The 18,080-nt window shown below is 37.2% G+C and overlaps 1 protein-coding gene across 3 annotated transcripts in view; it reads right to left on the bottom strand.

Annotated features, from left to right (window-relative positions):
* Positions 1-17,703, bottom strand: part of psme4a (proteasome activator subunit 4a) — a 28,463-nt gene extending 10,760 nt beyond the window's left edge. The window contains exons 1-26 of one of the 3 annotated variants that reach the window (XM_058796265.1): positions 17,165-17,703; positions 15,522-15,662; positions 14,605-14,721; positions 14,209-14,265; positions 12,649-12,693; positions 10,179-10,328; positions 9,564-9,627; positions 9,410-9,484; positions 9,111-9,233; positions 8,909-9,001; positions 7,605-7,870; positions 7,176-7,362; positions 5,370-5,459; positions 5,223-5,287; positions 4,994-5,144; positions 4,316-4,414; positions 4,152-4,221; positions 3,993-4,060; positions 2,992-3,207; positions 1,646-1,803; positions 1,117-1,212; positions 945-1,000; positions 795-851; positions 621-676; positions 421-519; positions 280-342 (exon numbers count right to left, since the gene is read on the bottom strand). In XM_058796265.1, the coding sequence (XP_058652248.1) occupies positions 280-342; positions 421-519; positions 621-676; positions 795-851; positions 945-1,000; positions 1,117-1,212; positions 1,646-1,803; positions 2,992-3,207; positions 3,993-4,060; positions 4,152-4,221; positions 4,316-4,414; positions 4,994-5,144; positions 5,223-5,287; positions 5,370-5,459; positions 7,176-7,362; positions 7,605-7,870; positions 8,909-9,001; positions 9,111-9,233; positions 9,410-9,484; positions 9,564-9,627; positions 10,179-10,328; positions 12,649-12,693; positions 14,209-14,265; positions 14,605-14,721; positions 15,522-15,662; positions 17,165-17,415 (2,913 nt within the window). In that variant the 5' untranslated portion in view covers positions 17,416-17,703. Of the gene's footprint in view, positions 1-279; positions 343-420; positions 520-620; positions 677-794; positions 852-944; positions 1,001-1,116; positions 1,213-1,645; positions 1,804-2,991; positions 3,208-3,992; positions 4,061-4,151; positions 4,222-4,315; positions 4,415-4,993; positions 5,145-5,222; positions 5,288-5,369; positions 5,460-7,175; positions 7,363-7,604; positions 7,871-8,908; positions 9,002-9,110; positions 9,234-9,409; positions 9,485-9,563; positions 9,628-10,178; positions 10,329-12,648; positions 12,694-14,208; positions 14,266-14,604; positions 14,722-15,521; positions 15,663-16,603; positions 16,923-17,164 lie in introns of those variants that run through there. The other 2 variants (XM_058796267.1, XM_058796266.1) reach the window with 2 other exon arrangements.
* Positions 17,704-18,080: the final 377 nt, after the last annotated feature.

Below are 18,080 nucleotides of genomic sequence, written 5' to 3'. Positions count from 1 at the left end.
AATATGCATTCTTGTTTTATGATTATAATCCCTAACCCATCTCAAGACAGATAGATAGACAGCCAGACGGACAAAATATTTTTTCAATAGCTTTCATGACACATTCCACATAGGCTTCATTTTCATTATGCACTTTACAAAAAAATATATTATTAGAATACAGTAATAAATACATCAATATAAATTAAATAAAAATATGTCTTTGACAGGTTTTGTGAGATTCACCCAAATGCTATATAAAATGCAATTATTATTATTATAATAATTCTTATGAATTACCTCATGTTGCAACATGACTCTGTCTATGAGTAGAGCTCTAATGTGCTGTTTACTGCCATGAAGCTGGAGAGAAGAAGAGAGTGTCAGTCAACTACATGTCAAATAAAGAGATTGGTAACAGATAGTAAATGTGTGTCTAACCTTGTTCTCCATGGACTTCTTAATGAGACTGAAACTTTTCCAACGCGAGTCAAACTCATGTTTGTGTGAGCCTTTAAAGTGGAGCAGGTCGTTGATGATCTATAAAGAAAAAACACCATTCGTCTGTCATACCACTGCTTATCACCAATACAATACTGTAAATATCACGTGCACATAAACCTGACAGTGCTGCAGTTCACCTTTATAATTGAGAAGAGGGATTTGATGTCATCCTCTGAGTGCTCTAGAGTGTGGTCTGTATGCATAAACATCATAGAGTTGAGAGACAGATCTACAGATGCTAAAAAAAATCTGTCGTATTAAAATGTAAAGTTTAAATCTAGAACAGGACTCAGTATGTTAGAGTAACTTACGTAGCAGAGGTCTAATCACTTTACAGATGTCCTCTCTGTAGTTCTCTCTAGACAGGTCTGCCACATAATCAATAACAAGCAAGCAACTAATTCATTAATCAGTATAGCTCCAGCACTGGTTTTAAACACAAGAAGGAAATGCTCACTCACCATAGTCTACTCCAGCGTACACATTTGTCTCGCATAGCTGAATCATACTGTTTATCCTGAAGTGAGAGGCATTGCAAGGTTACAATATTACTAAATTAACATGTTTAAATAAAGTGCTTTAATCTGTTTTTGTAACTGCACAGTATTGTGCGTGTGTGTGTGTCACACTCACGTCACTGGCACAGGTTCTCCATTCAGTGGAGGCAGAAGGCTGCTTGCTCCCAGAAGGCAGTTATGAACAATGGACAGACTCTGTAGAACATCATCCCTAAAGAGACACAAATATCTCTTGTGTACTAATGCATAAAATTAAAATCTGTCCATCTATGAAAGAAACAAAAAATCTCTAAAGAGCTTAAATATTAAATCATAGTGTCCAATTTATCGCGAAATCAGTGATACGTGAATGTAACACATGGCCCGGAGATATTTAAAAACATTTGGATTTTTGCTCCTATGAAAATGAAGCTTAAAATAAAATAATCAAGGATTAAGTAAATCACAATTAATCTTTTGTTATAAACATTTATACGCATTCAGTCCCTTTAAAAAAAATAAAAAATAAAAAATAAATAAAAAATTGTCCAGTATAGTATGAACACATTTCTGGTTTGATGTTGATGAAGGGGAACGTACTGATGGGACTGTGTGGGTATGAATGAGTTCAAACAGATAACATGTTACCATATCCTGTGGCTGACCTGCTGATGTCCTGTTCTCCCTGTGCGTGTTTCTGCAGATGCTCAAGTTCAGGTTTCAACAGCAGATCCAGCAGGTAAAACACAAACTCTTTCTCTTCTGTGCTGGGTACGTGCCACTGGATGCCCAGGTTCAACAGGTTTCCAGGTCGACCCCAGTCCTGATCCAGAGAGGAGACAGAGACAACTAGTGGAACATCAGCCTCAATGACATATAGTTTTTTTTTGTTTTTTACAAAACCATAACCAAAAAAAAGACAATAGTGACCAATGTTTTGTGCAATTAGGTATACTGATGATAACTGTTGTAATGTCTAAAAGCATATTTTCTTGATCCACTTTTCTTTAAGAATAATGACCACTTTTCTCTATATAATGACCTTAAGAAAAACATTATATAGAAGTTTCATGGATTTGTTTTCATAAATTTAGAAAATGAGGGGAGTAGTTCTGATTTCCTGAGAATGCTGAGGTGGAGCCGAGTTCAAATGAACCACGTAATAATACGTCAGACAGTGAGGAAGAGTGACGTCTGTCTGTTTAAGAAAAAGTGCTCAGGTTAACCAATGCTAGAGACGGTGACGGAGCTACACTAATCCATTCATTTACTCAATCATCTCATCTCTTCCTCTTTAGAGACATTTGATGGGATAAAAGTAAAGCCCAGTTACAAGAGCAAACAAATATCCCAGTGGGAACTTCCCATTCACACTGCTGTTGTGAATGGTTATTAAACATTTTGGAATTTTTAAATTATATTTTCAGACTTGTTTGTTCATTTTTTATTACTAAACTTTAACACATCATATTATATTACAATATTCATATAATATTAGTATTTACTAATTTATATCATATTTATATCCACTAATTAATATCAACCCTAAAAATAAAACATTTGTCATTTTGTAATAGAAATAATTAACCCATAGAAATTCATTTAAAATTGGGAGTAGTGGAGTTTTTTGTTTTTTTTGCTTAAATATAGTTCTCAAATATTTTCTCCCGAGAAAAAAAAAAAAAAAAGACCTCAGTAATCACACACATCTTCTCCAGAGTTTCAGAAGAGATCTCTGAGTTTAGATTTACCAAGATACCAAAGTCGTAATGTCAACTGAACATCAAATCGATTTAAGTACAAAACTAACTGGTCAAAGCTATGCTTTTCACATCCGACAGCTCTGTACTGTATGTCAACAATTGTTTTCAGATGGACTCTTGGATACTCTGTGGATTCTTTCAGGAATATGGCATCATATTTCAGATTTATTCTAAGCAGAGCTGAGCCTTGTATCACTATGAGAGGGTTAGTGGCAAAATCGGCACCTCATTTTCCACTCGAGGCTGACCTTAATTGGAAGGTATGTGTCAGTGTGCTGCTGGACGCCTCCGGGCATGCTGCAGTACTCTCTGGGATAGATGAGGGACATGGAGCGCAGGATGTGATAGAGCAGCTTACAGGACAGATTGTAGCCCTGCTTACATTTCAGGTGCAGAGTTAACTGGAGAATCTGCACCAGCTGAGACCTGTAGAGTAACAGTTGATCACCATCCACACGGGTCACCTACAGACAGAGACAAGGACTGTTATTTTATAAATATCTAGATATGTTTACAGTAACAGGATTCCAGTTAGTTATAGATTCTAAAGTCAATTTCAAGAGTTCTAAATATCTTTTTTGATTGCTAGATTTAGATTTATGAACTTATTTCTTCAATTACAGATATATACTGGCACTCAAAAGTTTTAAAGATTTAAAGCAATCCTGAAAAACATTCTCTTTTTTTTGGTTTCACAAAATTATCAAGCAGCACAACTGTTTTTAACACTGATAATAAAAATAAATGTTTCCTGAGCACATCAATCAGCATAATTAGAACAATTTCTGAAGGATCATGTGACCCTGAAGACTGGAGTAATGGTTGCTGAAAATTCAGCTTTGCAATCACAGAAATAAATTACTTTTTCAATTTATTAAAACAGAAAACAGTTATTTTACATTTTGGTATTTCACAAGTACTACTGTTTTACTTTATTTTTAATCAAATAAATGTAGGCTTGATGAGCCTAGGAGAACTATTTTAAAAACATTACAAATTCTTACCAACCACAAAATTTTAGTGTAGATCTCAGGGCTGAAATTCCAAATTTCTACATTTAGATTTCTATATTTCTAGAGTTTGATTTCAAGATATACATTTCAAAAGCGTTATATTTCTAGATAGATATAGATCGCCAGATTTAGATTTTTGCATTTCCAAAGATATTGATTTCCAGAATCAGATTAAATTTCTACATTTCTAGAGCAAGCTAGCTAGATATCTACACGTTGTACAATCCAGTGCTGACCTCAGACAACAGCTGGAGGTTCCACATCAGCTCTTTATCCAGCTCCTCTTCATTTAATATCTCTTCATCTGAGAACACACGGTATGTTTACAGGAAAGTCACAACACATGTAGCAATACGTATACTACCATTAACACATTACATGCAGGCAGAACTTACAGGCTGAGATCTGTAATATGGCATTACAGCAGTGGGGCAAAAAGAGTTTCAGAGCCTCTGCCGGGTGACACTGAAAGGAGAATAATCATTTAAATTGGTCAGCCAAACGTTTTGAGAAACACCATCAGCTGTGGATGTCAGTGAGTTGAGCTCAGGACACTGACCTTGGTTGCAGCTCTGCACATGTTCGCCACCATCCGTCCAGCCACGTGAGTCTCAAATATGTTTGTAGTGGCAAAGTTAAAGACTTTTTCCAGAGCCACCTAAAAAAATAAAAGGAAATATGTTCAAATATCATCACATAGTTAAAGCACTACTTCCGTTCGAAAGTTTAGGGTCTGTAAGATTTTCATTTTTGAAAGAAATCATTACTTTTATTCAGCAAGGATGCACTACTTTGATCAAAAGTGACAATGAAGACATTTAGAATGCTAAAAAAAGATTTCCATTTCAAATAAATGCTGTTTTTTTTTAACTTTCCATTCACCAAAGCAACTAGAAAAATATGTATCATGGATCATGTGACACGGGAGCAATGGCTGCTGAAAACTCAGTTTTGCCACCACAGAGAATAACAGGGTTCCCACACCTTGGGAATAATATGGAATTTTCAAGGACCTGTATCCATGTTTGTTTATTTTCAAAAACTTTCCAGGGCCTTGAAAATTTTTAATCAGATTCACAAGCTTTCAAGGATTTCAAGGACCCGTGGGAACCCTGGAATAAATTAAACAATTAAATAAATAATATTTCACTATATTACTGTTACCAAACTTTTGAGCAGTAGTATATGTTATAGCTAGGTTTAACTCCATGGGTACAGAGAGTGTGTTTATGATGACCTGGAATATGTCCACAGAGCATTGCGTGAGGATAGTGTTGAATGTGGAGGACAGGCCCAGCTCCACCAGACTCTCCAGATGAGTCATTTTCTCTGTCTCCATCTCCTCCCGGGTCTGTTCCAGTGTACTCGTGTCAATTAGTGCAAAACATCTAAATACACAAACATGAGACGGAGAATGAGGAAAACAGAAAGAAACACATGTACAGTATTCAGAGACAGTTCTGTACCTATCAATAAATTGAAGAACAAAATCCTCAAACTCTGCAGAGGCTGAACACAACACTTTTTCCACCTGCACAAAAACAAATAATGAAAAAAAATTGCACATGAATTGTGACATGTAAAAAGATCCTAATGACCGGAGTATGTTTCACCTGTGTGAGGTCATTTCTTGTCTGAACAGCAGCTGAACAGTCCACCAATGGCACAAGAGTAACAAAAGTCGCTAAAAATTGGAATGTTATCTGAAAAAAAAAAAAAGGATATATACAGTATACACACACACACACACACACACACACACACACACACACACACACACACACACACACACACACACACACACACACAGGGTACGGAAAGTATTCAGACCCCCTTAAATTTTTCACTCTTTGTTATATTGCAGCCATTTGCTAAAATCATTTAAGTTCATTTTTTTCCTCAATGTACACACAGCACCCCATATTGACAGAAAAACACAGAATTGTTCACATTTTTGCAGATTTATTAAAAAGAAAAACTGAAATATCACATGGTCCTAAGTATTCAGACCCTTTGCTCAGTATTTAGTAGAAACACCCTTTTGATCTAATACAGCCATGAGTCTTTTTGGGAAAGATGCAACAAGTTTTTCACACCTGGATTTGGGGATCCTCTGCCATTCCTCCTTGCAGATCCTCTCCAGTTCTGTCAGGTTGGATGATAAACGTTGGTGGACAGCCATTTTAGGTCTCTCCAGAGATGCTCAATTGGGTTTAAGTCAGGGCTCTGGCTGGGCCATTCAAGAACAGTCACGGAGTTGTTGTGAAGCCACTCCTTCGTTATTTTAGCTGTGTGCTTAGGGTCATTGTCTTGTTGGAAGGTAAACCTTGGCCCAGTCTGAGGTCCTGAGCACTCTGGAGAAGGTTTTCGCCCAGGATATCCCTGTACCGCCGCATTCATCTTTCCCTCGATTGCAACCAGTCGTCCTGTCCCTGCAGCTGAAAAACACCCCACAGCATGATGCTGCCACCACCATGCTTCACTGTTGGGACTGTATTGGACAGGTGATGAGCAGTGCCTGGTTTTCTCCATACATACCGCTTAGAATTAAGGCCAAAGTTCTATCTTGGTCTCATCAGACCAGAGAATCTTATTCAGGTGTTTTTAGCAAACTCCATGCGGGCTTTCATGTGTCTTGCACTGAGGGAGGCTTCCGTCGGGCCACTCTGCCATAAAGCCCCGACTGGTGGAGGGCTGCAGTGATGGTTGACTTTCTACAACTTTCTCCCATCTCCCGACTGCATCTCTGGAGCTCAGCCACAGTGATCTTTGGGTTCTTCTTTACCTCTCTCACCAAGGCTCTTCTCCCCGATAGCTCAGTTTGGCGGACGGCCAGCTCTAGGAAGGGTTCTGGTCGTCCCAAACGTCTTCCATTTAAGGATTATGGAGGCCACTGTGCTCTTAGGAACCTTAAGTGCAGCAGAAATTTTTTTGTAACCTTGGCCAGATCTGTGCCTTGCCACAATTCTGTCTCTGAGCTCTTCAGGCAGTTCCTTTGACCTCATGATTCTCATTTGCTCTGACATGCGCTGTGAGCTGTAAGGTCTTATATAGACAGGTGTGTGGCTTTCCTAATCAAGTCCAATCAGTATAATCAAACACAGCTGGACTCAAATGAAGGTGTAGAACCATCTCAAGGATGATCAGAAGAAATGGACAGCACCTGAGTTAAAAATATGAGTGTCACAGCAAAGGGTCTGAATACTTAGGACCATGTGATATTTCAGTTTTTCTTTTTTAATAAATCTGCAAACATGTCAACAATTCTGTGTTTTTCTGTCAATATGGGGTGCTGTCTGTACATTAAGGAAATTTCATTGTACCGATTTCGTTGTTTCAATTTTTCACACACACACACACAAACAAGTTTACCAGTTTTCATTATAAATAACCAACAAGTGTCTTGAACAGACTCTCACCATGCACTTGCTGAAGTCATTGGGGTCAACCCCAGGCAGAGCCCTCATGAGGAGAGGCAGCATGTGTGTGGGGCCCTCTGGAAACCTCTGGCCCCCGGCCACCAGGCTCCGCGCCACACCAATCATACAGCTTAGAGTGGCGGTCAGCTGGTGAGGCTCAGTGAGGGTCTCCATGGCAGGATATGTCCTTAAATGAGAACAGGAGAAAAGAGTAACGAAAGTGCATTTATGAGATAATGTCAAGCCCATAATCAATTTTTTGTCTCAATTCTAAACTACAAATGGTTTGTTAACAAATGGTTTTGTTAATTCCACAAAACATCTATGAAATTATTGTACTCTTAAAACTGTTCACTCAAAATGTATTAGATTGTACACAAAAAACAAACAAACAAACAAACAAACAAACAAACACACACACACACTTACTTCTCCAGCACTGGAGGAATGACTAGCTCAGGTCTGAGCAGGGCAAGGTTTTGCAGGGCCTGGGCAGCATCCAGGCTGCCAGTTTTGCTAAACATCGCCAGCAGGACGGGCTGCTTCATACTTTCCACAAAGTCTGTGATGTCCTGCTCACTGAGAAGGTGGCTCTCGGGAACAGGAGTCAGCCACGTTGGCGTCCGGTAACGTTCTCGATGCAGACGTTTCACAACACTGGCAGGTAGTCGCTGAACGAGCTTCATGAGTTTCATCTAGGGATGGATGTAACACAAATAAAACATTTTTATAAATAAAAAATGAAAATAAAATAATATTTTTACATATTTTTCCCCCATTATTAGGTAGTGCAGTGAAGAAGAGAAATCACAGGGAAGAAAAGGGGGAAATAGACTTGAAATGGAGCTCTTACCATAATGATATTATTACAACTGTGAAACAGATTGAATAAACAAAACTTAAGACCCATCCAGCACACACATCTGTAATGGGTCTGTATTTATGAGATTTATTTAGACAAATGTGTCAAGCCTAAATAAATAAAGCAAACACGGATCAAATGTAATGTTAGTCCTACTGAGCTTTTAATGTCAAAATTGCACTACAACTGCCATTTGATCAAAGGGATGAATATTAACTTTAACTTCTGATTCCCACCTCACTGAGTGAACATGTTGGCCTTTGACATTCTTTCCTGCAATAAAATGTTTTGTACCCCATGATGCCCACCGCAAACCATACAATTCATTTGCATCAAAGGAAGAATACTTTCTGTAAGCTTCTGAAAACAAATCAGATTCAGTTCAGTTCCACAGAACGCACACATCTCATCAACAGCTCAAAGGGAAAGACAAAGTAATATCGCAACAATGTGGTGACAATAAAAGGACAAAGCTTTCATAGGGTTTACTGTGACATTTGAAACTGAGAACTAGATGCCTCCCTCAGTCAAAGCAAACATGCATCCCTGGAAAGGGACAAACTGTCATGTGGTCTATGAGGAGATGTTTCTAGAAAAAGAATGGCATGCATTGTTGATAGCAGCAGTGTGTTTCAAATGGACACAGCTGAAAGCTCATAAAAAGCATTCTGGGAGACAGATTAGCAGCCTAAAAGCCTTGTTCATTTTGCGGTCCATTTTTTTGTTAATGAAATGGCTTATTTTAATACAATAACTTAGTTGTTAATCCTTATAAATAATATATGATTTATACTTCATATATTATTTAGCATTTTATATAATATTTATTTCTACTAAATTTCAGAATCAGAAATCTCCACCAGTAACTCACCAGCCAGCGGCCGTGGTTAGAAGGGTGGAAAAATGAGGCGATACTGTTGAAAAGGCCACTGAGCTGGGTCTGGGTCTGCTTGCTGGGCCCTCCCTAAAATACATTATTAAATATAAAATAAATGCATTACATCATATCCTGATGGTTTTGATAACTTGATGGCATTTCACTAGCAAATAAAAGCATATGTGCTTCATTTTACCAGCAAAGCAGAAATCCAGATGACCACATGACTGATGTCATAGGCATTTGTCAGATATCTGGAAACCAGCATCTGACTGGATCCTACAGGAAGATTAAGACTCCTTAAGATCCTAGTGAAGATCTGAAAACAGAGACAGAATACAAACTCTATAACCAGCAATACTGAACCAGCTCTGGATTGAACGGCGTATTGTGTATTCAAAACAGCCAAATAAAATCATTTAAACAAGAAACTTATTACTAAAACAGAAGTTTTGGAGAAATGTCTCTCTACGGTGGCAGTTTAGTGAATCTCACCTTCGGTATATAAGGGTCCCAATCTATGTAACCAATGTTGTCATTTGCCAGTCGTGCAAAAAGGCTGACAAGATTCTGGAACAGACAAAATCAGGTTAATGCTAACATAATGAATTACTGAAGTGAAATTCGATAGTGAGGCAACTATACTTACCACTTCCCAGCTTGGAAGGTTCTGCACCGACACCCACAGGCTTATCAACTCATCAAACCAAAGTCTACAGAAACACACAAATCAAAATACTTCATGGAACATACATCACATAATCACATCACATGATTTGCATCAGATGCGTCACGGTTACGCAAAATACTGCATTTTCCAATGCAAATTAATTTCTATGACAACAATTTTCCATTATGTAGTTATTCTAGTTTGTATGAATGACTTTCAAATTATATTTCATTTAAAAAATAACATATCATGGTTGTTCCATATATCTGACATGATGCATTCTACATTTAACCATTTTAAGCTTGTGGTCAGTATGAGCTTTTTTTTTTAAGAAATGAATGCTGAAAATGGTTTGAAATTCAGCTCTGACATCAAAGAAATAAAATGACAAAAATATTGACAAATTTTAATAATATTGTACAATATTACTGTTTTTAGACTATTTGTGATCAAACAAATGCAGCTTTGGTGAACACGTGACTTCTCTTTCAGAAACACCAAAAATTCTACTGACTCCAATTTCCAGACTAATATGACGGATTGTGCAAGTGAAAGCAGATTGAAAGTGTGTCGTAAATTTCAGGCAGTGCTCACTTAAAGCCCTTATCATGCAGCTCTGGAGGGAGAGTGGTGGGCAGGAAGAGCTCAAAATATCCCATCGCCTTCTGCATGGTCACGTCAAATGGGCACATCAGAGGCCTCCACTCTTCCAGCATCTCCTGTGTGGCTGATTCTGGGAAATATCTGCATACATTCATACAAAGACACAGAGAATGATTTTGCGAAGTGCTGTTGCTGATATCTGACCTCAAGTGTTATGCACAGATACAGTCATGGCCAAAAATATCAGCACCCTTGATAAATATGATCAAAGAAGGCTGTGAAAATTAATCTGCATTGTTTTAAGGTTTGATCGAACCTTTCATTGGATAATAAGAATTTAAAATGGGGGGAAATATCATTAAATATCATCAAATACACGTTGGACACAATTATTGGAACTCCTACAAATTCTTAGGAGTTAAATATCTCTGAAGTATATTCCCATTCATATTCACAATTTTGAGCACTCCAGGGTGATTATGAACTTGAAATTATCCAGCCATGGCTTCCTGTTTCACAGAAATATAAAAAGGCGGGAAAACAAAGGTCCCTTAATCATCCATCACAATAAGAAAAACCAAAGAATATATTTTTGATGTGCAGCAAAAGATAATTGAGCTTCACAAATTAGTGAAGTGCCTTTAAGAAAAGAGCTAGAGCAGTGAAAATTCCCATTTCCACCATCATGGCAATAATTAAGGGAAGAGTCTCGGGGTCAGAAAACCTTAAAAAAAAAAAATTGTCAAACAGCACCTACATCACCACATGTTGTTTGGGAGGGTTTCAAGAAAACTTCTCCTCGCTCATCCAAAAACAAACTCCAGCATATTCAGTTATCAGACACAACTGGAACTTCAAATGGGACTGGCTTCTATGGTCAGATGAAACTAAAAAATGAGCTTTTTAGCAGCAAACACTCAAGACAGACACATGGCATCATGGATTCTATCAAATACCAACAGATAAAAAAAATAAATCAATAAGTGACTGACTCTGTTAGAAATCTTATAATGGGCCATGTTTGGATCTTCCAACCGTACAATAATCCAAACACAAACCTCAAAAACAACACAAAATTGGGTCACTGAGCACAAAACCAAGCTTCTGCTGGCCATTCCAGTCCTCTGACCTGAACCCTGTAGAAAATGAGTGGTGAACTGAAGAGAAGAAGCACCAACATGGAGCTGGGAATCTAAAGGGTCTGGAGTGATTCTGGATGAAGGAATTGTCTCTGATCTCTTGTCAGGTGTTCTCTAACCTCATCAGGCATTTTAGGATAAAATTTAGAGCTGTTAAACGGCAAATGGAGGTTTCAAAAAGTATTGAATAAATGGGTGCCATTAATTGTGGCCAATGTGTGTTAGAGAAAAACATTTATTTCATAATGATATTTCCCCCCCATTTTAAATTCTTATTATCCAATGAAAGGTTAGATTTTTGTAAATATAATTTTCACAGCCTTCTTTGATCATATTTACCAAGGGTGCCGATATTTTTGGCCATGACTGTATGACAACACTAAAACTTTGTGATGTGCCATTTAAATGTCATGGTAAACTGTATGCAGTACAAGTAAACTCTTATTAACTGGATAACTGGTTAAAGTGCTTTAGGATTACAGTCTGCTGGTCTAAGCCACATCAGGAATCCTGACATACACCATGCAGCACTTCCTGTCAACCATCTACTGGCCTATCCATGAGCAACCTGCAAACAGTGCGTTATCCGTACAAACTGAAGGCATGGACTTCGCTGACCACTGACAGCCTTTTCTGTAATCCTACTGTAGATGAGCTGGGAGGAGCTTTGGACATGCAGCTTCACCTCACCCTAAATAACTTCCATAGAGTCTCTTCTGTGTTTTAGTGGAATTAAGGTAAGCATACATTTTTCTTTCCATTTCAGTTAAAATATCATAAAAAGATCATTATTAAACAGTTTATCCCAACTGTATGGATATGATGTCCTTGTTGACCTCCTGCTGAAAAAGGGATAACTGATCCTGGCAGACTCAGTGACAGAGTCAGGAAACTCCCACAAAGCCAAATTAAAAGAGCATTAAACAGGATTAACAGCCTAGGGAGAAACTGAGGATCTATCAGGACACACTGGTTATGTAAACTACCAGTCAAAATGTGAGAAGTAGTAATCAAAAATTCACACTCATCCACAAAGCTAATTTTAAACATTTAAGATTTTTAAAACATACATATTTAATCAAGTGTGTCCAAACTTTTTACTGGTAGTGTAACTTTGACTAACCTGCATGAAAAATAAAGCAGATAACCCTTACACAAAGCATACTCACATATGTAATGAAATCTATAAATGTAATTTTTTTTTTTAATGCACCCTTGCAGAATAAAATATTAATGTTTAAAAATATCTCATTGACCCTAAGCCTTTGATTGGTAGTGTATGTCTGGCATAAGGAAAAGAAGATATGCAAGTAAGTACTTACGGTCTGCAGTTCTTGATTAAAGCCTTCAGAACTGCTTCCACTGAGCTGCAAATGGAAGAGAAAATTGAAAGTGACCAACATTGGATACAACTGCACATTCTAATTCCATGCAAACAATGAACAAAACCAACACATTAGTGTTGTTAGACCCACTCATGCATCACAAATACTTTCATGTTATAAACCCAAGCAGGCAGTGACGAAGCCAGTGATAGTGGAACCTTCGGGAAACCGTTTTTATTGGGTTTATTTTATTTGAACACAGCTGTGCTGTGAACTGTTGGACATATTGGGGGCTGATTCTCCATCTGTGACCTATATGCTGCTGAAAAGCTGGATAGTGCAGCTCTTTTAAAGTTTTATCAACCCCCTTATACTGTGCATCTAAAGTAGAAATAAAATTCTGATCTTCAATTCCAAAACACCAAATCACTTTCATCACTTGCATGAAATCCAAACACATGCATCATATAAACCACACAGCTAAACAAATGTAAACAAGCCTGTGAGCGTCACCAAAATCTGCAGATGTGTGACACCCAGACAGGGCCTCTGAACCTGACCTTTCTTTTGAAATGGGCCAAAGTTATCTTTCACCTCTGCACTCACACAGAGGAAAGAATCCCCCAGTGGGGACTGACTGTGTAGCAGGAGCCAACAAGGATACTGGAGTATCAGATATCTGTATTAATAAGCATGGGGAAAACAGATGCTACAAACACACTCAGCACTCAGAAACAATGTACAATACAGGGTGTTTGCTGGGGCATTACAAATGAGAGCAACAGAGTGTTATTGAATGGAGCGAAAGCAGCACAACATTGATTTTCACAATGTGAGTCCAACAGCCTGTGTCGGGGTGTCAGTACTTTTTTTTGTGCAATGTGACATGCATCTTATTGGGCAAAAGTGCACTCAGTAATTTTAAATAATATTAATATTTTAAAATAATTTTACATTTTTAATATGTTTTATATCAAATCAATATATATAATTTATTGCATTATTATTATTATTTCAGAACCTCTAAATTACATAAATGGTCAGCATTATGCAAAAAATTGTAAAAAGCAGCAGCTTTGGCAGTAAAAGAGATCTAGTTACTTAATTTTTTTTTAATGTATTTAAAAGTATACCAAATACATCAAATGCATATTAGCAGCAGCATTAGACAAGGATCCATTTTTGCATAATGAGAATTTCAACAGAAACTAAAATTTAAAAAAAGTCAAATATGACAAATGCTCAAAATATAATCACTCAGCTGTCACTTGTCATCTAATGAAATACATTTTTATTAAACCAAAGAACATCAGTTTCTTTGATGTGTATAGTATGAGATTGAGAAAATAAACTGATAATCAACAAGGAACAAAAAGGCAAACAGACATTACTGTTGTGCGTCAGCAGTGCCTAATAAACAAAAATATCATGCATTCACAGCAACAGATTAAAAGTCAAATAAAGTCAAACACCACTGAAACAAATGAAAGTCAGTGAAACATTTAAAAATTATTGAGTGCACTTTAAAATATTAACATAGAGTAACATGGTCCTTACCACCTCTGAGCAAGTTTAACGATTATGTGTTTAGAGGAAGAACGTGGCCGCAGAGAACTGAACATGAGAGGAGAAAAAAAGACAGGCTCACTCAGCACTTCCTGTCTACTATGCTCAGCACCAGTTTTTATCAGTTTTAACATCAGTCCCAGAATTAAGAGGGCTGAGTATGCCTCCTGTAACAGTCTTCAAAATAAAAAGCTGGGATGGAAGTTATGAGGGTAACAATATGATTTATTACCCGTTTAATTGAGTAGATATGTAAAAGTGATAAAACAAAATGGATTGCTTTAGAAACAGTGTTTTTTAAAATGTATTTTTAAAATATTGTTGAGAAAAATCCACTTTTGCATTTATCCATTTTTTTATAACGTCTCTGATGGGATATGCATGTACCTGGGAAACCAGTTAAGACCGAGGTGCTCTGTCTTTGAGTACAGGATCCTGTCTTGCAACTCATAAAGCGGTCGCCATGGCAATTCTAAGTCCTCTCTTGAAAGCAGCTCCTTCTTCCTGTAAGACAAAACCATTTAAATGAGATGATTTTCTTCACAAGGTTTGTTTTTGTCCTAGGTGTGGGTGGATATTCAAATCATGAGCTGTTGCGATTACAAATTAGCAATACGAAAGAGATAATGTGCAGTCCAAACTGCATTGCTGTGATGTGAAGAACCAGTTATTACATGGCTACATAACTAACATAAAATGTAGATTTTGTAGTATATTAATTACTGTATTATCTTAATTGTAGATTAGCTTCTGCTAAAAAAACAGTTAATTACAACGCAGAATCAATTGACCAAAAAAACTAAACTAAAAATGTACAATGATATTATAATATTAATTTATATATAATTATTAATCTGCAATGCAAGTTACTATTTCTAGATATCTAATATAACTAGCTTCAGTGTATGATTTTGTATATTTGTTAGGGACTTCTAAGTCTCTAGCAATCTGTCAAAAGTTTTCAGAATTAAATGAATACTTAAGTCTTCTGAGGCTGTTTTATTACAGTTGCAAAAAGGCCTTAATAGCTTTTCTAATTGGCACTAGCAGATATATATATATATATATATATAAATATATATACCAAATAGATTCCATGAAACAGAAAACAAGATGTGTTATAACTGTGTTATTTAAATAAATGAAATCTACTGAACTTGAAGAATACCAATCTTTTTGCCAGGGCTAAAGAGTTTGCAAACTACTACAGAAATGCCCTACACTTGTGACATCATCTCTGTGCTTCCAGTGTTGATGTCATCATCATGGGACTAAATGGAGTGCATGTAGGAAGTCCATCTTACTTCAGCAGGGTGATGAGGAGACGAGCGAAGCTCTGCATCATACTGATCTCCAGTTTGGGGATGGTGACCAGCTCGTACAGCAGCTTGATGAAGTGCACATGGTCCTCTTTGCTGAACTTCCTTCCATACAGTCGCATATATCTGAAGGACAAGAACTCAGTGTTTTTTAGTATTAAAATGTAATAATATTTAAACTATAGTGTGTCTCCCTCCGATATTAACAGTTAGGATGGCGAGTCGTATGGTAAGAAACAGATTGGTAGTTGCCTAATTGTAGAACGGACAGTGTTATGGTTCAGACCCAGAACTTCCAAATCATTAATTTCTGACTGATTAGCCTAGTGTAGTTATGTACTAATGTTAGATCATGGCATCAATAATGTGCATCTATGAATAAAACAGAGAAAAAAGAAGAAATTTAAATTGCCCTACAAAGGCTTTCCATTTGGATTTGTTTTCAGTTGCTTCATGTTGAAAGGTGAAGACATAAAAGCACCATGTGATACTCAAGTAAATCACTTTAATTAGAAGATTTAGGTCAAGCTGTCAAAGCTTACTTTTCAATGAAAAGGAAGTTGACTAAGGCTGACCTGACACAATCAAATAATTTAGGTCAGACCTGGATACCACAGCTTCTGAGCTTAAGCTGGCAATGCCAATGGCTTGCCAAGAGGGTTTTGTTGGGATATTCACTGGAATGGCAGTGATAAAGAAAGCCATGTCCTAAACACCCAAGGGCACACAGAGACAAGTCCCAACACAAACACTGGGGCATCTCCAAACATGGACATAGCTTGCATTCTGGGCCAGACAATCTGAATCTGAATGACAACATTAATACATCTAGTGAGGATGTCTTGGTTTATGCAAATGTCTTGGATAACATTGAGGACATTATTTCCGTCCATGTTTACTGTTTACAGATAAGTATTGCATCTCATAGAGTCACACGCAGTCTGACATCAGTGACTGTATGTGCTTGTTGTGCTCTTAAAATAGCATTGAAGGACGAAAACATGATCAAGTCATTTTGCAATCACTGACAAAATATTTGGCTTGTTAAACACCAGTCAACTGCTTACTTTCACCGCAATGAAGACTCAAACCAATAACTCCATCTCAGTAAACACCAAAACATAATAATGTTGCCAAAGCTAGGCTAATTCTATATATCAACATTGGGTTCATTTAAAAAGAATAATAATAATAATAATAATAAAAACTGAAGGTAATAGGGATTTTATTCGCGGTAAAATATCACACACGAACTCTCCAAAGCGTGCCAACTGAATATTCTGAAAGATTTGTTTGAACAATGACGCAAGTGAAACAAAATCGGTGACTACGCATGCGCAACAGCAGTCAGCTCGCACTCTCGATTAGCGCTCCATTTAAAACGCGTTGGAGATATTTTTACCGTAGTCTGCTTTATCCTCCTAAATACAAAGGGGTCATTCGGTGTTCCTGTGACTCTAAATAAAGCTGCCTACGGAACACCACATTTCCTGCTTATGATATTAAGGGAATGTATTCATGATTAACAATCATAGACATTCTACCATAATTTAATTTCGTTGGCAGACGAAACTATACGGATGAGTCCTGTATAATGTTCGAGGAGTTAATGTCTCTTAGATACTTACGTGGAAAGTTTCCTCGTCCAAAACAAGACACCTGGCCATATCTCTCTGAGTTGAACGGCTCTGCCGAGGTTTCCTTTGATCTGTGCCAAAAATTCATTGGACTCTTCGTCTAGTTTGTCCTTGTAAGGCAAAAGTTCGTTGTAAACAATATCTTTTTGCGGAACAAACCCTAAAAATTCGGTTGCTTCTTTTTTCATATTACAGTCCCCCAAATGTGGCTCCTCCACTTCGATTATATTAGAGACAGTCATGAACAAAAATATTCCAAACAGTGATGAGCTTCTGAGATTGTAAAATAAGTAAATTACAAATTATAAAGCCACTATAAATGTCAAAGCCATAATACAGTCGTGGTATTTTCTTGTTGGAAGACGCGCAGTGTCGTTTCTGAACTCTCTAGGATAATGATGACTTCTTTTAAGCAAACCCGCTTGCTGTCATGCATTGTATTTCTATACGAGCGCTCCATGTATCCGTTTCCATTCAGCTGTAACCAGCCAAACACACATGCCGCAACTCCACCCTCCTCACCCTGCGTCACTTCCTCCTAACCACGTCCAATAACAGATCCAGGAACAGTTTATTGAGATTTGACACCGGCGAGGAAAAAAAGGAATCTTACTACGACGAAGGATTAGTCCATGAATAATAATTGTGCCATTCCGAAATTACTTGATAACCTTATTCAGAACCATCATTTTGTACCAAAAGGAAAAAAAAGGAAATATACGTAGCCATGGATAGGCTATGATAATACTTTCAAACAATTCAAATAATTTTTAAAGACAACAAACCTTGAGGCAGCTTTAAAAAATCTAAATTGGTACAAATAATGCTTACTTATAATAAAAAAATATTTTTACACAGATTCCAACCTGTTTGTTTTGCATAAAAACAACAAAGAATTCTTCGAACG

Source organism: Onychostoma macrolepis, chromosome 13 (genome assembly GCF_012432095.1).
Source record: "Onychostoma macrolepis isolate SWU-2019 chromosome 13, ASM1243209v1, whole genome shotgun sequence".
Taxonomy (NCBI): Eukaryota; Metazoa; Chordata; class Actinopteri; order Cypriniformes; family Cyprinidae; genus Onychostoma; species Onychostoma macrolepis.
The sequence above is the reverse complement of the archived record's forward strand: the minus strand, read 5'-3'. Positions and strand labels throughout refer to the sequence as shown.